At 39.0% G+C, this 20,830-nt stretch overlaps 1 protein-coding gene across 2 annotated transcripts in view; it reads left to right on the forward strand.

Moving 5' to 3' along the window:
- Positions 1 to 3,994: 3,994 nt before the first annotated feature.
- The window catches only part of dync1h1 (dynein, cytoplasmic 1, heavy chain 1), a 103,727-nt gene continuing 86,891 nt past the window's right edge, over positions 3,995 to 20,830 (forward strand). For both annotated transcript variants that reach the window (XM_059959259.1, XM_059959254.1), the window contains exons 1-11: positions 3,995 to 4,478; positions 6,839 to 6,926; positions 7,859 to 8,032; positions 9,754 to 10,009; positions 12,725 to 12,911; positions 13,649 to 13,920; positions 14,053 to 14,280; positions 16,034 to 17,110; positions 17,791 to 17,970; positions 18,050 to 18,199; positions 19,545 to 19,691. In XM_059959259.1, coding sequence (XP_059815242.1) covers positions 4,010 to 4,478; positions 6,839 to 6,926; positions 7,859 to 8,032; positions 9,754 to 10,009; positions 12,725 to 12,911; positions 13,649 to 13,920; positions 14,053 to 14,280; positions 16,034 to 17,110; positions 17,791 to 17,970; positions 18,050 to 18,199; positions 19,545 to 19,691 — 3,228 coding nt within the window. In that variant the 5' untranslated portion in view covers positions 3,995 to 4,009. The remainder of the gene's footprint in view (positions 4,479 to 6,838; positions 6,927 to 7,858; positions 8,033 to 9,753; positions 10,010 to 12,724; positions 12,912 to 13,648; positions 13,921 to 14,052; positions 14,281 to 16,033; positions 17,111 to 17,790; positions 17,971 to 18,049; positions 18,200 to 19,544; positions 19,692 to 20,830) is intronic.

The raw sequence follows: 20,830 nt of genomic DNA on the forward strand, positions 1-20,830 counted from the left end.
AATGTGTACATACTAGAAAAGTTGCTGTTAATTTCATTGTAATAGTAGCTTTGTTCTAACTAGAACCATAAATAAATTATGATAATTTTGTAAAAGCAAATTTCTAGCATGCCAGTACCAAGTACTATTTTTGGGTCTGCATGTTGTTCCCTTATTCAAGAAAGGGAGTAGGGATAGCCCAGGAAATTATAAACCAGTGAGTCTTACTTAAATCTCTGCCAGTGATGCCTACACTGAGGAAGTTTAAAACTTCTCCTTTCAGTTAGACGTGACGAAGGGTCTCAGCCCAAAACATCAACAGTGCTTCTTCCACCAGCATTTTGTGTGTATTACTTCTTTGGTTGGTAAGTTGATGGAGAAGATCCTGAAAGGCAGGATGTATGAACATTTGGAAAGGTATAATATGATTAGGAATCGTCAGCATGGCTTTGTCAAGGGCAGGTCGTGCCTTACTAACCTGATTGAATTCTTTGAGGATGTGACTAAACACATTGATGATGGTAGAGCAGTAGATGCAGTGTATATGGATTTTAGCAAAGTATTTGATAAGGTACCCCATGTAAGGCTGATTGAGAAAGTAAGGAAGGATGGGATCCAAGGGGACGTTGCTTTTGTGGATCCAGAACTAGTTTGCCCACAGAAGGCAAAGAGTGTGGGTCATATTCTGCATGGAGGTCAATGACCAGTGGTGTGCCTGAGGGATCTCTGTTCTGGGACCCCTACTCTTTGTGATTTTTATAAATGACCTGGATGAGGAATGGGTTAGTAAATTTGTTGATGACGCAGAGGTTGGGGGTGTTGTGGATAGTGTGGAGGGCTGTCAGGTTACAGCAGGACATAGATAGGATGCAAAATTGGGCTGAGAAGTGGCAGATGGAATTCAACCCAGATAAGTGTGAAGTAGTTCATTTTGGTAGGTCAAACATGATGGCAGAATATAGCATTGATGGCGAGTCTCTTGGCAGTGTGGAGGATCAGAGGAATCTTGGGGTCCGAGTCCATTGGACACTGAAAGCTTCTACGAGGTTGACTCTGTGGTTAAGAAGGCAAATGGTCTCTAGAATTGATAAAATCCATCTCCAAAAATCTAAAAAAGAGGGTGGCATGGCTTTACCTAACTTTCATTTATATTATTGGGCAGCTAATATACATTGTGCTACCTTCTGGCCTTTCTTCCATGGCCAACCCGAGTGCCCTAACTGGGTGGCGATGGAACTAAGATCCACTAAAGAATTATCTATCTCTGCACTTCTTGGCTCTGCACTCCCTAGTAGTCTGCCCAGATCAATAGCTAATCCTCTTGTTAGACACACTTTGCATATTATGGGCTCAGATCAGGAAATGCTATGGTTTCCAGGGGTTTTCCGTTTCCAGCCCTATTGCTCATAATCACCTTTTTTTACCTACTACATACGATTCAGCATTCCAGGTTTGGTATAGGAAGGGCAGTAGACATTTTGAAGATCTTTTCATTGATAATCGCTTCGCTTCTTTTCAGCAGCTCTCTGTTAAGTTCAATCTGCCCAATGCTCATTTTTTCAGATATCTCCAAATCCGACACTTTATTGCTCCTTTAATTCCTAACTTTCCTGAAATGCCTGCGAAAAATGCTATGGACCTATTTCTTTCCATGAATCCATTAGGTAAAGGCTTAATATCAATCATCCGAGATAAACCAGCAGCCTTACGACGGGCCCCCATGGATAAAATCAGAATGGCCTAGGAGCAGGATTTAAATATCTCCTTATCTGAGGAGAGCTGGGATTCAGTTCTCAAATCAGTTAACTCAACCTCTCTTTGTGCTCGCCACTGCCTTTTACAGTTTAAGATTGTTCATAGAGCCCATTTGTCCAAATCTAAACTATCTCGATTCTACCTTAGCGTTAGTCCGCTCTGTGATAAATGCAAGAGGGGCGTGGCCTCTCTCATCCATATGTACTGGTTCTGTCCTAGCTTGGAGAAATTCTGGAAAGATGTCTTCACTACGTTATCGTGTATTCTGAATCAGCACCTAGAACCAAACCCCTTAATTGCTCTGTTCGGTTTTTGGGGCGAGACAGATTTATGTCTGGGTCCGACCAAATGCCGAATATTATCCTTTGCCTCTCTCCTGGCTAGACGCTTGATCCTCCTTAGATGGAGAGATGTTGCCCCGCCCACTCATGTTCAATGGCTTAACGACATCATGGCCTGTTTGGACCTCAAAAAAATTCATTATTCAGTTCTCAATTCGGATCTAAAGTTCCATAGGGTCTGGGGACCTTTTATTGAGTACTTTCATAACCTTGCTCTTGACTAGGGTTTTTTTTTCTTTTCGGTCCCTTGCTTTCAGCTCCTTTTTTTTCTGGTAGAAGGCATTATTATCCTCTGTTGCTAAGTGTATTCACAGTCTGGGAGTTTGATTGTCCTGACTTATACTCTCTATATTGTGTTGTGGTTGGTCTGGAGTTGCTGTTGTTTTTTCTTGTGTTGTGGGGCTTGGGGAGGTCACTAAGCTTACTTGTCTTTAATTCAGGTGTTTTTTTTTGCTAAATTCTCTTCCTTTGTAGTATATTGTTATTGTATGCTTAATTTTGCACTGTTTTAATGTTCCCCATTGGGATTTGGGGTTTTTAATTTGTAAAATGTTTTGAAAAACTAATAAAAAAAAAGAAGAGAAAAAAAAAAGAAGGCAAATGGTGCATTGGCCTTCATCAATCGTGGGATTGAGTTTAGGAGCCAAGAGGTAATGCTGCAGCTATATAGGACCCCAGTCAGACCCCACTTGGAATACTGTGCTCAGTTCTGGTCGCCTGACTACAGGAAGGATGAGGAAACCTTAGAAAGTGTGCAGAGGAGATTTACAAGGATGTTGCCTGGATTGGGGAGCATGCCTTATGAGAATAGGTTGAGTGAACCCGGCCTTTTCTCCTTGGAGTGACAGAGGATGAGAGGTGACTTGATAGAGGTGTACAAGATAATGAGAGGCATTGATCGTGTGGATAGTCAGAGGCTTTTTCCCAGGGCTGAAAGAGCATAGTTTTAAGGTGCTTGGAAGTAGGTACAGAGGCAATGTCAGGGGTAAGTTTTTTTACACAGAGAGTGGTGAGTGCATGGAATGGGCTGCTGGGTGGTGGTGGTGGAGGCAAAAACAATTGGGTCTTTTAAGAGACTTTTGGATAGGTACATTGAGCTTAGAAAAATAGAGGACTATGGGTAAGCCTAGGTAGTTCTAAGATAAGGACATGTTCAGCATAGCTTTGTGGACCAAAGGGCCTGTATTGTGCTATAGGTTTTCTATGTTTCTATTTCTTTCATTCCTAAGATATAATGCACCAGAGTAAGCAATGGTTCAATTATTTGGCAATGCAGTAAACAATTTTTTTAAAGATTTCTCTTCATATGGATGGATGCCAAAATCTGGAATTGTGACTTAGAAAATTTTTGAACCTCAGTTGTCCTATTTTGGCAATAACAGTTTTCTGTTAGATATTTTAAAAATGGAATATTTTAGTACATGACCATAATTTGCTGAGTAATTATGGTGATTTCTGTATTTAATAGCAGTGAATCAAATTTCAAATGTTAAGAGCATGTTTAAGACTCTCCTATTTACATAAACATCTCAACATCTACACCTTCAGCATCTTATGTACTTGAATAAGATCACCTCTCTTTCTTCTACACAAGAGTATAGACCCCATCAGTTTAAAAAATCTTGACAGGTCAATCCTCGGATGTCGTTTGGACCGTCTCCAATATTAATATATCCTATGAAACTGCACAGTACAATGGATGTGGACTGTACAACTGTAATATTTTCTTATCCCCAAACCCTTCAGAACCAAATGGTTAAAAAACAACAAAATTGTTTAAAACAAAGGGGTATAAAATGAAAACTGGACAAATATTTCTGCAACAGTAGATTACAAATATAAAATCAGAATACTCAGTATGTCAGGTCGCATCTGTGAAGAAAGAAAAATAAACGGAGTTTAATATTGCTCGCCTTTCATCCTGTTCGGAGCGGATGAGGGCGGCGAGGGGAGGCGGCGCGGCGCGGCCCGGCCCGCCCGGTGGAGGGGAGGCGCGTGCCGGCATTACCTCACCCTCTGCAGCGACACGTGACGCCGCGGGCGCGCCTCAGTGGCTGGCTGGCCGGCTGCCGCAGTGCCTCCATCTCTGCTCTATCCGGGGGCTGTTCGATACGGTGCGGTCAGCACTTCAGACTTTCGCCATGTCTGAAGGCAGCGGAGGCGGCGGCGGCGGCGGGGAGGATGGCAGCACCGGCCTCGAGGTGACCGTGCAGAATGTGGCGGATGTGTCGCTTCTGCAGAAGCACGTCCGAAAGCTGGTGCCGCTGCTGCTGGAAGATGGCGGCGACGCGCCGGCAGCCCTGGAAACGGCCTTTGAGGAGAAGAGCGCGGTGGAGCAGATGAAAAAATTCCTCTCCGATCCCCAGATGCACACAGTGTTGGTCGAGCGAACGACCCTGAAAGGTTTGTGCGCTCCTGTTGTCTACTCGGGGGTAACGTGAACCAGAAGCGCTGTATACCCGACCTGCTGGCCGGCAGCACCCGGCAGAGAGCTGGGTGAGGGCGGCGGCCCGGGCAGAAGTTGGCACGTAGAATGTAAATCAGTCTTCTCACAAAAGTTATGCGAAGGTTCCGATGGGAAATTAATCTTAACATCAATTTTCCAAGCTAATGGGCAGTTTGGGTTGGTCAGAGTTGGTTGCTGCTGACGGCTCTTGGGCTTTGCACTATTTCCTTTGGGAAACGTCCGCCTTTTGCTAATTTCCTACAGTTTAAATTACTCTTTATTTCTTATTTGTGCAATGCGTATGATTTCCCTTCATCACTTCAACATAATTTAAAATCTGATTATAGGACTGGTAGCTTACATTTCTGAATACTTCTAGTATTTTAATTTTCCTAGATTCCCACAAGGATGCTTTCCTTTGTGGGCGACGCCCTGTTGTGGAGAAGAAATGTAATTTGTCTCCTATTGGTATTTCATCGTCAGCTGACTCAGTTATATGGACAAAGCAGTTTCATGTTCTGTAAAATCGTTCAGTGTACACCTATTTCGCATTTTTCTAATAAGGCTTATCAGTGTTTCTTTTATATTGATTACAAATTGCCAGATTTTTACAGAGGAAGCAGAAACGTTTTTTAATCCTTTTACAGATAAATATTAAAGATTAGCTTTACTTGTCACAATTACATCTAAACATATAGTGAAATGCATTGTCTGTATCAACGACCAACACAGTCCCTCAAGTGTCACCATGCTCACAGTTTTACTGATCCCAACCCATAAGTCTTTAGAACGTGGATGGAAACCAAAGCACCGGAAGGAAACCCAAATCGAGACCTTAAAGACATTGGCGGAAATTGATCCCCCGTCACGATCGCTGGCACTGTAAACCATTACGCTAACAGCTAAGCTACCATGCCGCATCAGAGTGAGATTAACTGCTTGCCTTGATAAGAGAAGTGACTTTACTGTGATAGGTCCGAGAGGGGCTGAGGAGGTTGGAGTGGGAGGGTGGTTGGCAGTAGCGGGGAGTTGAGAATGTGAAAAGAATAAAGTGGGATCAGTGAAAGAAAAGCTGATGTATGGCATTGACTGATCAAAATGCCTGTCCCTTTGGATAACTGGCACTAAAGAACAACTGCACATCTTTTGTCTTCAATAGAATATTTCTTACATATAATACGGCACGATTAAAGTGTAAAGAATTTGAGTTATTGAATATTTTGCATATATCTTGTTAGGTACTACAAACACTACATAGGGTTATCACCCCTCACTCCTCAACCAACACTTATAGCAATATTCTTTCATTTTAATATTTTTCTTACATTCACTCTCATCTTACCCTATAATTGACATAAGATGCCCTCTTCTCAGTATTACAGTTGGGAAGAAGGTACAAAAGCCTGGAGACACACACTCAGCATTTCAGAAACAGCTACAATTGGTTATTAGGGGAAAGAAATAAATATACATATTAAAGTTATTACGAATTCCATGGAGCATGTGGAGATCTTCCAACAACCAGGCATTCTTTCTTTCTTTCTTTCTTTCTTTTTTTTCTATAGGGCAGTTAGGGGGGAGGGGTTAAGGGGAGGGGGTATGGGTTATATACATTGTTTTTTCATACTTTGTAACCATTTAAAAATGCAATAAAAAAAAGTTTAAAAAAAGAAACAGCTTCTTCCCCTCTGCCATTTGATTTCTAAACAGACACTGAATCCATGAGCACTACCTCACTCTTTATTTTGCTTTTATTCACTATTTATTTTAACTAATGGACATATGCTTACTGTAATTCAGTTTCTTACCCCTCCGTTATCATGGATTTCATTGTACAGCTGCCATAAAGTTAAATTTCGTGACATATGCTGGTGATAATAAAGATGATTCTGATTCTCAATATCTAATCCATTAACAGTATGTGATTTTGTGATTAAATTATTGGGTACCTTTTTCATCCAAATTAATTTTAAAAATCCCTTACGATAAAAATCCAAGCTTAGGGATGTCATGTACTGTGTGTCATCTGCAGTTTCACAATTTGCAAGGTAGTCATGTTTTCTTGTCAGTTACTTATATATTCACTCAGAATCCTCGAACGTTAATTCTTGAGCTGTTATTTTAGTTTCCTCTTTCCCACTCTGTAATTGAAGAGATTGGAACATTGTCATTGTAGATATTTCTCTGGCACCAAGAAACCAGCATTTTTGTCTCTCCATTCTTTGTTGGGGGTCTATGCTACATGGAGTTATATACCATCTTCCTATATTAGATTGTTAACCTGTGCATGTCATCAGTTTCTGCTTTTATCTAATAGAGGATGTTGGAGATGAAGGGGAAGAGGAGAAGGAGCATATAGCTTACAGCATTAACACCGATATTCATTATGGACTCAAGTCTAACAGGTATTGAATTTATTGATTTATTTATCTTGTTTGACAGAATTAGTTAATTTCCTTGACCTTCCAAGTAGTAAGTTAATGTATTAAAGTGCAGGTTTCCCCTGCTAACCGAAGATAGAGTGTTCCTATGAAACCATTCGTAAGCTGAAATTTCATAAAGCTAAGAAGCAATTACTATTAATTTATATGGGAAAATTTTTTTGAGCATTCCCGGACCCAAAAAATAGCCTACCAAATCAAACCAAATAACATATAAAACCTAAAATAACACTAACATATAGTAAAAGCAGGAATGATATGATATACAGCCTATATAAAGTAGAAATATTGTATTATGGTGTAGTTTCACATCAGATCGAGAAGACAGCAAGCCAAAATCGATTTGGAGGGGGAAAAAACGGCACGTACACACCTACGCACGTTCTCGTATACGTACGTACATGAGTACGCATATACACGCATGCGCACACAACTGCCCGCACAAGGCTTCACGGTCATGGTAGTCTTTCTTGGGGTAAACACACGTATAAAGCGGCCATCTTTTTTTCGTAAAAGTGACAATTCTCTTAGGTTAGCGAAAACAGGTGCTAATGTAGGTCTTTCGTAACAGCGAGCTGTCATAAAGCGAATGTTTGAAAAACGGGAGCCACCTGTAATCTAATCATTCAGTCGTGTCAAATTTACTAAATTCTAGCATTTGACTGAAGACAATTTACTGCTCTGAATTGTAAAGCTTGGTGGTATCTCCAGTGCTTTTATAAAGAAAAACTATTTCATTACATAGTGCTTTGAGATCAATACATACTGATTCTTGCAATGTGATTTCATTTGTTTTGAGAAAACAACCAAGTGTTTATTTCTGTTAACCATGGATATGGGTGTTTCTGTGTAATCTAGGTATTTAAAATTCATTTCCCAAATGTTTTTCTTTCTAGTTTGGCTTTCATTAAACGCACTCCAGTTATAGATGCAGATAAACCAATTTCATCTCAACTGCGTGTTATAACACTAAGTGAAGATTCTCCATACGAAACATTACATTCAATTATCAGCAATGCAGTGGCTCCATTTTTCAAATCATATATTAGAGAATCTGGTAAAGCTGACAGGTAAAGTGTTATTTCATTTATACTTTTGTGAAGATTAACAAATGTACCTATAAATTGTTTTTTTTAAATTTCAGTGATTTGATAACTTGCTGGTTAATTTTCAGCGTAGAGCAACTGCCACTTGTAAAGGCTTTGCATATTGGCTGAGGACCAGTTGAGTTAGGAAAACAAAGTATGTTTTTGGAATACAAAGTGTTGGTGCTGGAAGTCAGGAGGAAAATAAATGTTGAATGCATTCAGTAGTTCAAGCAGCAGCTTCAGTGAGGAGGAAAAAAAGATAGCTGACATTTCATCAGAACTAGGAGAGTGAGGAAACAAGCTTACAAGTTTCAGGGAAATTGAAAAGGATGGGGAATGTCCAGGAAGAGTGCAAATCATTGTTGACAAGCTAAAATTTACTTTAAAAACTGCAGTTGAACTTTTGAGAAGGGGTTTGACCACACCCGAAAAGAGGAGAAAGAACTTTAACTGATGTGATGCTGGATTTGGTGCTAGATCCCCTGCTGTTTGTCATATATTAATGATTTGGGTAAGCATAGAGTTGGTATGACTAATAGATTTACAGATGACATCAAAATTGGCTGTTTATTAGAGAGTGAAAAAGATTATCTAAGGTTACAACAAGATTGATTGACTGGGAAAGTGAGCAAATCAATGGCAGACAAAATTTAACATGGACAAGTGACGCATTTTGAGATGTTAAATTAGGGTAGGACATGTTTAGTCACTCAGAAGTGTATGGCAGAGCCCTAAAGAGTGTAGTTGAATAGAGATACAGAGGTGCAATTATCTAGCTCCCTGAAAATGACAACACAAGTATATAGGGTGGTAAAGGTGCATATGGAATGCTTGCTTTCGTCGGTTCGGTTATTGAGTGTAAGAATTGGGAAATGGTGTTGCTGCTAATATACTTAGTTCAGGCTGCAGATGGAGTGCTGCATGCAGTTCTGATCATCCCTTCGTAAGAAGGATGCAAAGAGTTTCATCTGGAATAGAGAATATTAGCTATACAAAGAAGTTGAACAAACTTCAGTAGTTTTCTCTGGAGTGTTGAAAGCTGAGGGGAGACCTGATGGTTTTAAAATGAAGTGGGGGCATAGGTGAGGTAGATAGAGTATTTTTCCCAGGGCAGAAGCGTCAAATTCTAGAGGGCATAGCTTTAAGATGAGTGGGGAAAATTTGAAGGAGGTGTATAGGTATGTATTTTTCCCACACAGAGGGTGACAAATGCCTAGAGCCTGCCACTGGTGGGGTGGTGGAAGCACATAGTGGTGGTGTATTTTTAAGAGGATCTTAGAAAGATACAGTAATATACAGGGATATGAACTATTTGTAAGCAGATAGATTGAGTTGAATTTGGCATTACGGTTGGCGAAAACATCATGGGCCAAAGGGCCTGTACTCATGCCATACTCTTCTGAGATGTAGAGCTCCAATTACTATTGTTCTAAATCAGTAGTTGGTTTTTACGTCATAAATCAGCGATATGAAGCCATGAATCAGCAGAGGCCAGTTAGTTATGATTTTGGTGTTCATAGCCTTGATTCTTAAGTAAAATTTTGTGGCATCCTCAGTAGATAAACAAAACAGTAAAGTCTCAAAATGAAGGCTATAGATGTATATATAAACAAAATTGTGGGGGCGTTGCCTTGCTGCTGCTTGTGCGTGGGTGGGGGGGAAGGGGGAAGTGTTGCTGATTTTTTCCCCCTCTGTTTTATTAGGGATGGTGATAAAATGGCACCGTCTGTTGAGAAAAAGATTGCTGAGCTGGAAATGGGTCTCCTACATTTGCAACAGAACATTGAGATCCCAGAGATCAGTCTCCCAATCCATCCAGTCATAACTAATTTAGCCAAACAGTGCTATGAACGTGGAGAGAAACCAAAAGTCACTGACTTTGGTGACAAAGTAGAGGATCCAACCTTCCTCAACCAGTTACAGTCTGGTGTGAACCGTTGGATTAGAGAGATTCAGAAGGTAAGGGCGTTACTCATGTTCAGAGTTTTGCAAATCAAGACTACCTTTGTGTTTTATGTTATAATTCAGGAATCTTTAATTTTATTTCCTTTTCATTTGTCTCAATTTTCTTTTCCTTTGAACCTGTTTATTATTTCTCCCACTAACAATTTGTATTTTATGTTCTTTGATAAAGCATGCAGTTAGTTATCACAGTATGTTTTAATAGAGAAAAGGTTTCAAAGGTGTATAAACAAATACTTACCTGAAATACAGATTGAGTGAATTAGATAGGTTTCAACAGGGACATTTAATTCAGAGAAATGTATACATCCTGAAATTCTTTTTCTTCACAAGCATATATGAAAACAGAGGAGTGCCCCAAAGAATGAATGACAGTTAAATGTTAGAACCCCAAAGGACCCACCTTCCCCCCACCCACGGTCAGGCAGCAGCAAGGCAACGCCCCCACCATCAACAAAAAAGCATTGGTGCCCCCACCCCACCAACACTCAAGCGTGCAGCAAAGTATCAGTAAAGAAACAGACTGCAGTACTTGTTCACCCAGTATTTAACATACCACAGGCACTCTCCCTCTCCCTAATAAGGAGAAAAAGAGGTGTCCCCACTTCATAGCGAGAGGGGAGACATAACAAAACGACTCGCTGATTTATGCTGTTAAAAGTCTGCTGTGTCGCTTTTACCGAGCTTTGTGCCTCTGGGCACACAGCCAACAGCAAGGCTGCTGCTTCCGATCTTTTTTGTTTTCTCACAACCCATCAGTTGCCGGTGGTGGCACCAGTCTTGAATCAGCCCGCCTCCAGAGCCACAAAAATCCGGCACCCTGAAGGCACACTAGCCTTCCAGGCCACATCCTTAGCATATCAAAAAGTGGCTGGTTGTGAGCCCCTGAGAACGGGTCCCATTCCCACAAAGAACCAAACTCGGAGTGTAACTCCAGCTCAGGGTCTTCAAAAGTACCTTGAAAAGGGAAAAAGAGAAAGATATCAAAGGTAGAAGTAAAGCTGTTTCTAAAGATGTAAGCAAAGGAGTTGCTGTTTCGTGCCATCATTCAGCTCTGCCTCTTCCTCTGCAGATATAATTTTGCTTTGACAACCACAAGACTTTTTCAGATCTTCTAGAGTTAGTCCTTGTGTAATGATTTGTTCCACCAAATTCTGACTCTGACCCATGCCATGAATCTGGCTGTCCTGGTTGGAAATTTTGAAAGATGTTTTTGGCCTTGATTCTGATTCAGAATTTATTAATTCAAACAGAACTGTTGAGGATCCTGGGCTTGAAATGTGGGGGAGAAGAGAGGGTTGTTGATGGGAGCAAGGAATGCAAGGCATCCAACCATTTTCAATTGGTATTCTGGTCAATGTATATAGTAAAAATGTATGTTGCATGTAAGGTTCATGTGCTAACCTACATTGTGTTTTATTCAATAGTTTAATGGCATCTGCCATAGATGATAATTTGTATCAGATGTTGGAAAAGTTGGGAGGAAGGGGTCAATCGTAGTCAGATACTTATGTGGGAAAATTTATTTCCTTGTTTGTTGCTAATGTTTATGACATTTTTAATGAATGCTTTCAAAAAGTTTGCTGTTTACAGTGTAAACTTGGAGGGGGGTTAAAATTCAAACTCATAATCATGACTGAGCCATTATATTCCAATGTGCGCTGTAGCATGGGTAGTATTAGTTAAAAAGTAGATCGGCAGTATTCACTCAATTTCTACTTTTGTTTATAGAGTTGATCTTCAAAGGATAATTCTTTAATTAGCTATATCTTCAGGTAAAAAGAAATTAAACAGGAGACTCAGCACAACATTATTACTCATTTCTATGCACATTTGACTTTCTTTTTACCCGAAGGTACAGCTAGTTAAAGATTTATCCTTAAAGCAAATAAAGAATTCACTAACAAAAATACAAGTGCAAATAATTTATTGCAATTGAAGTTATGAATTTCCAATTCACTCAGAACTATAATTAAGTAGTTTGCAATATTGTTACAGTTACAGTAATAGTAATGTTACAGTTTTAAGGCTGGGCAGCAGACTACACAGTTGACCCTGAGAACGGAACCTAAATGTGGCAGATAGATGGTAGTTCTCTGCTTCCCCCCCCCATTCAAAACCAATGCATGTAATACTTTGGGGCTTGTAAGCCCTTATACTCATTAAATCAGTTTACCTCTCAGTTGTCCTATTAAATAGTCAATCACATAGGCTTTTTGGCCCAATTCATTCATGCCAGTCAATGTGACTTGATCTAGTTCTGTTTGCCTGCATGTAGTGCATATCTCTCTAAATAAGGGATTCCCAATTATTTTTATGCCATGGACCAATACCATTAAGCAAGGGGTCTATGGGAGCCCCTGCTCTAGATCTTTTCTGTCCATGTATTTGTTTTTTTTAACGTTGTAATTTTACTCATCTAAAGTACTTCTGCCACCTTGTTCCATATTCTCACCACTCTATGAGGGGAAATGTTGTCCCTCAATAGTCCTTCAAATATTTCCTTCTCATCTTAAAATTATCCTTTCTAGTTTTAGACTGTCCTTTAGGAAAAATACTAACTATCTACTTTATTTATGACCTGATTTTTATGCATTTTATGTTAATACTAGTCAGTTTATTGTAGGAAAAGATAAACATGATTTTGTTAAATTGTTGCAAGTTTATATTTACACCCATTCTCCTATTATTCTGTCAAAATTTTATTTGTAGGTAACTAAGCTTGACCGTGATCCTGCCTCAGGAACTGCTCTACAAGAAATCAGCTTCTGGTTGAATCTAGAAAGAGCCCTGTATCGCATTCAAGAAAAACGGGAAAGTGGAGAGGTGCTTCTTACTTTGGAAATACTCAAACATGGCAAACGTTTTCATGCCACTGTGAGCTTTGACACTGATACTGGTATGTATGAACAATATTTAAAAAGCACCTTTTGGATGACAGTACAATCACCAGGAATCTTTGTATAATATCTTCCCTGCCTTTATTAGTAGTAAATCATTATTTGTTGAATATTTTCATAACTTTCACATTGTCTCCATACAATTCTCTACCTGACCATAGCAATTTTTAGAAAACAACAGAAACAAGTGTTTCAGGTTGCTTTTAATCATTAAATGTCCTTGATATAATAAAAATGCATTTAAGTAGAAATTTAATTGCTTCTGCACAGATTTGTAATTTGCTGCCACAGTCAAAGGAGAGGTGGCAGTTTCCAATTCATCCCAACCGAAGTTGATGAGCGACACTCTATGATCAAGGCTGACTGTCATGATACGGAGCCTTGCACCTTGATGCTGGATGCACCACTTGTTATAACATCAATCCCACAAGAACATTGCCTCAGTGGTTCACTTAATAACAAAGTCACATGGCTCTGAGATCACCTTAACCATTTCATTGTTGCTGAAGCAATCCAGTAGTGGATTGAACTTGACTAGATTCCCAACATGTAAATGAAACAGTGGTGAAGCCAGGGTTTACGCCATGTTCCCAGCACAGCAATACTGTCAGTAATGCATCTCCATAGCATTTGCTCATTCGCTGGAATTCATCTTGATGACCACTGAATGAAGTACTAATGTATCATTTTATTGAATCTGACTTTTAATGTATTAATTTTTTTTCTAAAATAATAGGACTTAAGCAAGCATTGGAAACTGTAAATGACTATAATCCCCTGATGAAGGATTTTCCATTGAATGATTTGTTGTCTGCAACTGAACTGGATAAAATCAGACAAGCTCTTGTTGCAATCTTCACACACCTACGAAAAATCAGAAACACAAAATATCCAATTCAACGAGCATTGAGATTAGTGGAAGCAATTTCAAGAGATCTGAGTTCCCAGTTGCTTAAAGTCTTGGGAACGCGAAAACTGATGCACGTTGCTTATGAAGAATTTGAGAAGGTAGCTTGGAATTGAGGTTTTGATTTTTTTATTTGTTTCATACACGTTGAAGTTTTTAAAACTTGTGCATGCAATCTCAGCTAGAGTTTGGAAACCGAGTCTTGAGTTTATTCAGAGCATTTTGTTTTTCAGGTGATGGTGGCATGCTTTGAAGTATTCCAGACTTGGGATGATGAGTATGAGAAACTTCAGGTTTTGCTTAGAGATATAGTAAAACGAAAACGTGAAGAGAATCTTAAGATGGTATGGCGTATCAATCCTGCTCATCGCAGACTGCAGGCTCGTCTTGACCAAATGAGAAAGTTCAGACGACAGCATGAACAACTGCGGGCAGTTATTGTCAGGGTTCTTCGACCCCAGGTAATTTATTAACAAAGTGTTATACTGGTGGCTGCAGTTTATTTGGTGTTTAAAATCTGGGTTATCATCCCACAATTGTAAGAAAATTGATGAGAGTTTACCAGAAGTGAATAACTGGAAATGTTGAGACTTCATAACCCTATCATCTGATCTGTTTAAAGGTGCTGTAACTGGCAGTGCTTCCTGTAGTTAAGGGTCAGAATGTTGGCGGATGGGTGATATATGTCATTGATCAATGAACCATTCATCTTCTGAGTATCCAGTTGTTAAAAAGACTAATCTCAGTGATCTCTCTTCATACTGCTAAAGGCTCAACCTCTTGGCTTTTGTTTTGGTGAGCAGCGCCCCCTATCAATGATCAAAGATCTGCCAAGGTTCTTTGACGTACTTGGATGTATGGTGCTGAGTAATACAGGAAGCTACCTCCAAGGATATGGATTTTAGAAATTGTTTTAAATACTAAACTGAAATTTTAAAAATCTCAAAAATACTAAAAGAAATTTAGAGAGGTCTGGGCAAAAGGAATTGTACAGTCAATGATGTTCTGCACTTACCATTGAAACTTTGTTTTTGTAAAAAAAAATTAAATAGATTCAATCAAAAACCATTGAGTATGTAATCAATTTGACAAATTTAATTATAGACAATATACAGTCCTGAAATGTGTGGGGGATGGTCAGGGAGTGCACTAGAGTTAAGACTGCAGCTTAAGTTCAGAATTTAGAGAGAGGAGCTGTGAATCCCAATCCATTCCAGGAAAAAGCAGTCATACATCACTACTAAAGATATCATGGGTAGCTACAGTGCCAAGTAGAATATAGAAAGTCCCTCCTGAATATTATTATGATGTTTAGTCAATTCTCTGTAGATGTCATTCATAGCTTACTGTCAATAATACAGGCAAGGAATGATCATGTGAACACTCTCAAATGCACAAACCAGCGTAATAAGCTCACCAAACTCCTCTGCAGCGTTGACTTGCTGAACTCAGTTGGGAGTTCAGCAGCATTTCTGACCATTGTAAGTTGCAGCCACAATGATGCATGGGTGTTTTGGGTGATCCAGCCTATTCATCCAAGTTTTAAGATAATCTATAAATAACTTTTTATGTATTTATTTATGTTGGCTAGTCTGAATTTATTAGTTTAACTCTCTGCAGGGTATAGCCATTATGTTATTTTGTCTGTGGAAATCTAAGTAAATTTGAGAGGAGGACTGAAAGTGCTGGGGGGGGAGGGGGGAGGCCGGACAGAATTTTACCATTAGAGAAACATTGCAACTAGAATTTAGAATTTGGCAACCAGTTTTCTTGTTCAGTTCTACTAACCTGAAAAGTGAAGCTAGATCAGAATAATTCTTCCCTTGGCCCGAAACATTGACTCCATGTTCTTTTTCATAAATGCTGCCTGACCTCCTAAGTTCCTCCAGTATTTTTATGTGTGTTTAACTCTTCCCTTTGCTTCTCGGTGTCACTAGTTTTGAAATCTAGATTTATTTTAGGTTTCCACCCATGTAATGAGCCAATTAAACTAGCAGACTGTGTTAATAACGACAGATGAAATGTCTGGCCTAGTTGACTTTTGAATCATATTTGTCTATCAATTTGAATGCTGTTTAAAGTTTAAAAATCCCTTTCGGTGGGTAGCAAATTCTTTCAGCATTTTTTGATACAAACTGTATTTAATTTTCATACTTATCATTTCATAAGTCCATAATTACAATTGGTTCTTTTTTCCTCTTTCAAATTGTATAGGTGACTGCAGTTGCACAACAATCCCAAGGGGAAGGGCCTGAACCACAGGACATGAAGGTAGCAGAAGTTTTATTTGATGCAGCTGATGCAAATGCTATTGAAGAAGTAAATCTTGCTTATGAAAATGTCAAGGAGGTTGATGGACTGGATGTTTCCAAAGAAGGAACTGAAGCTTGGGAAGCAGCCCTCAAGCGCTATGATGAGCGAATTGACAGAGTTGAAACACGCATTACAGCTCGACTCCGAGATCAGCTTGGCACTGCGAAAAATGCCAATGAAATGTTCAGAATATTTTCCCGATTTAACGCCCTCTTTGTTCGTCCTCACATTCGAGGTGCTATTCGTGAATATCAAACACAACTAATCCAGCGTGTGAAGGATGATATTGAAGCCTTGCATGACAAATTCAAAGTGCAGTACCCCCAAAGCCAAGCTTGTAAGATGAGTCATGTCCGTGACTTGCCTCCTGTTTCTGGGTCTATTATCTGGGCAAAGCAGATTGATAGACAGCTCACTGCCTACATGAAACGTGTAGAAGATGTTCTTGGGAAAGGTTGGGAGAATCATGTGGAAGGGCAGAAACTAAAACAAGATGGTGATAGTTTTCGTATGAAGCTCAACACACAAGAGATTTTTGATGACTGGGCAAGAAAGGTCCAACAGCGTAACCTCGGTGTGTCTGGTCGTATCTTCACTATAGAAAACACTCGCACTCGTGGTCGCAGTGGGAATGTTCTAAAGTTGAAAGTAAATTTCCTGCCTGAGATTATTACGCTCTCCAAAGAAGTGCGCAATCTTAAGTGGCTTGGGTTCCGTGTTCCACTTGCAATTGTAAACAAAGCTCACCAAGCAAACCAGCTCTATCCATTTGCAATTTCACTCATTGAAAGTGTTCGTACCTATGAAAGAACATGCGAGAAGGTAGAAGAGAGAATTTCAATATCACTATTGGTTGCTGGACTGAAAAGAGAAGTTCAAGGTTTGATAGCTGAAGGAATTGCATTAGTGTGGGAATCCTATAAACTGGATCCTTATGTGCAGCGCTTGGCAGAGAGTGTTTTCAGCTTCCAGGAAAAGGTTAGTTCATTTTATTTATCGTTCCTCTGTTTTTCATGACTAATTGAGTTGCTGATTGGGCACAGTGATTAGGTTGAGCAGGTTGGGATTTGTTTTCATTGAAAAAGAGATCATCTTACAGAGGTGCATAAAATTATGAAGGGCATAGATAGGGTGAATGTACATGATCTTTTTCTTGTGGTTGGGAAATCAAGAACTAGAGGGCATTGGATATGGACGTGAAAGATTGATGGATATAGGTCAGAGATGGATATGGACTCCGTATACATGGATTGGAAAGGATTGGAGTGATATAGGCCAAAAGCAGACAAATGAGACTGGCTTAGATAGCAATCTTAATTAGCATGGACTATTTAGGTTACTTCTATGATGTATGATTGTAATAATCTTAAAAAAAGAGATCTTAAAATGGAGGAGACTCCAGCAAGGTAATGCATGCCTAGAGTTTCAACAGTGGGTGAATGCAGAAGATATCTGCAGTCCTAAACTGCTCATCCACTTGAATCACCAAGCTCCATCTACGTGAGAATAATGCTTCGATGTAGAACTCTGCCGCCATCTCAATACCCACTGAGTGAGGTACTAATTAAAAGGAGGTGATCTAGTTAGTTGTGAATATTAAGTACATCAAATCTTGCGGTCTTAGTATTTTCATGTAATGTTTGTCACAAATCTTTCAGGTGGATGATCTCTTGATTATTGAAGAGAAGATAGACCTTGAAGTTCGTTCATTAGAAACTTGCGCCTATGATCACAAAGTATTTTCTGAAATCTTGAACCGTATTCAGAAAGCAGTTGATGATTTGAACCTCCATTCATATTCCAATTTACCCATCTGGGTCAATAAACTGGATATTGAGGTAGGAATTGCCAGAATAACAAGGTGCTGCTAGAATTTTGGTTTTGATTGAGAATTTACTAGTTTGCTTGTTCTTGTAGATTGAAAGGATCTTGGGAGTTCGATTGCAGGCTGGTTTGAAAGCATGGACTATGGTTTTGTTTGGAAATGCTGATGACAAGGCTGATGTTGATATGGATACTGATGCTCCACAAACAAGCCATAAACCAGGAGGCGAGCCAAAGATCAGGGTAAGACTTTTCTATCTTATAGGTAATGCATTGAATTTAAGCTCATTTATGAGATTTAAAATAGTGTTGATTCCTATGACATGTAGATTAAATTCTCAACAGGATTAATTTTTACCAAAGAAATAGTTTGGTAATAGTTACCAAAGAAAAGAGATATAGAATGTATTAGGAACAAGTCTGGATATTATAAGAATTGCTTATTACTGGAATTTCTGTCATATAGTGGTTAATATTCTGCATTGTGTGTGTCTTATGGTCTTTTGTCAGAAAGGGGGAAAGAAATGTATGTATGACAACAGATTAGCAAGTAGTTTTCAAAAGATGTGGGCATTCATACAGGTGCATAAATTCATGTAAAGTTTAATGTAGATCAAAGCTAGCACTTAGTGGATATTTCTAATTATTCTTGAGTTAAGCAACTAAGGTTTTCAACCAGTAGTCTCTTAAGTCTCAGCTCAAGTGCCAACAGAGTGACAAATTTAGAATCAGAATCAGGTTTATCATCACCAGCATGTGTCATGAAATTTGTTGCCTTAGCAGCAGCAGTTCAATGCAATACGTAATACAGAAGAAAAACAAATAAATTGTTGTGTGTGTGTGTGTGTGTGTGTGTGTGTATATATATATATAGAATAGATTAAAAATCATGCAAAAGAAGCTTCTGCAATAACAATATATAAACAGCGCAAGGAGAGGACAAATTAGTGGGGTATTGTTCATGGACTATTCAGAAATCTGGTGGTGGAGGAGAAGGAACTGTTCCTAAAATGTTGAGTGTGTGACTTCCAGTTCCTGTCCCTGCCCCTGATAGTAATGAGAAGACATATCCTGGCTATCGAGGATCCATAATGATGGATGCTGCCACCTTGAGGCATCGCTTTTGAAGTGGCTAGGGCCTATAATGGAGCTGGCTAAGTTTTCAACCCTCTACAGCTTTTTTGGATTCTGTCTGTTGAAAAGTCCATACTAGACGGTGATGCATCTAGTCAGAATCCTCTCCAGAGTACATCTCAAAGACTAGTAGATTCTATGGTTGAGTCATTGTTTTATATGGAATTAGCCACTCCCATCAGTTGATTGGAAGAATGATCTGAACAGTCTTTATGTTGCGTTCAGGATGACTTTCCAATTCAAACATTATCTAATCTGGATGTAAAGGACACAATTGACATTTTATACACAAATGATCTGTACATTTAGATACGGAACCCACTATTTGATGGAATTGTTAACTGCTTGCCATCAAATTGTGCCAATGTATTATAATGGAATAGGATATGTGATTACTGACTAAGAATGTTATTTTTTTTCTGTGCATCTAAAAATATTTTTCTCCTGCCTGTAGAACATAGTCCATGAACTTCATATTACAAATCAAGTAATTTATTTACATCCACCAATTGAAGATTGCCGATACAAACTCTACCAAGAGCTGTTTAGCTGGAAGATGATTATCCTAACACTTCCAAGGATACAGAGCCAGCGATACCAGGTAAGGAAGGACAATAATAGCAATAGTGTGTTTCCAATCTCAATGGTTTGGTTCTTTATGTAAGGAACTAACCAGATATTAGATTCCTTATTTATATGATTTATGTTGTTGCCAAATTACAAAATGATTGAGGAGTATGTTTTGTCAAAATTTAATGACATAATGTTCTCTTTGTGTATAAAAGTGCAGAGTTTTATAGGCAACAGGCCATTTTCACGTAAGTATTGAAGTATTTTAGGAATTAGTCTCACATCATAGGACAAAAATTATTAAAAAGCTCATATATTTTTCCTACAGAACCAGAACTTAAAAGGAGTTATATTTTAATTAGATTGTATAATTACAGTAACTGTTATGGAGACTTGGTTTTAAGGTGATGAAAGCTGGGAGCATGGTATTCAGGGGTATTTGGCTAGAGGACATGCTGGAAAGGAAAGTATGGAGTCAACCAGAGAAAGGTTATTTTAATCTAGTAACGTGCAGCACAACTGGTTTGATCCCTTGATAGATGTTAGCAGTCAGCTTGAGAATGAAAAATTTTGGGTCTGAAACAACTGTTTTTTTAAAAAAAAGGATCTTAATAGTAATAATAGTGAGGGGTAATACGGAGGATTAAAGGTATGGTTGTCCAGGGAGGAGTGCATATTGTCAGGTTGGGTCTGTACTTAGATTTTAATAGGATAAGAAGTGATATTGTTGAAACATTGGGGTGGGAGCTGGATGCAGTAAAAGCTGAAAGGATGTTTAGGACTTGAATGTGTACTCATGAGGAGGTATTCTTTTAATGCTGAAATGAAGAATTTCTTAAAGGGTTGTGAAGTTTTCACAACTTTGGCTCCAAAGATTCATTATATGTGAATGGAAATGAAAAGTTAAATCATTTGAGATATTATTGAATGGCAGAATAGGCCAAACGGCTATTCCATTCTTTTTTCTTATGGTCTTTAAATATTAAAGTTTATTTAAATGCTATAATATTGTGGCCATTACAGAGACTTGAATGGCTACTTCAAATGCCAGGCTTTAGATGTTTCGGAAAGGACAGGGAGGGAGGCAAAAGAGGTGGGGGAATGGCACTGTTGATCAGGGATAGTGTCATGGCTGCAGAAAAGGAGGAAGTCATGGAGGGGTTGTCTACG

Source organism: Hypanus sabinus, chromosome 2 (genome assembly GCF_030144855.1).
Source record: "Hypanus sabinus isolate sHypSab1 chromosome 2, sHypSab1.hap1, whole genome shotgun sequence".
Taxonomy (NCBI): domain Eukaryota; kingdom Metazoa; phylum Chordata; class Chondrichthyes; order Myliobatiformes; family Dasyatidae; genus Hypanus; species Hypanus sabinus.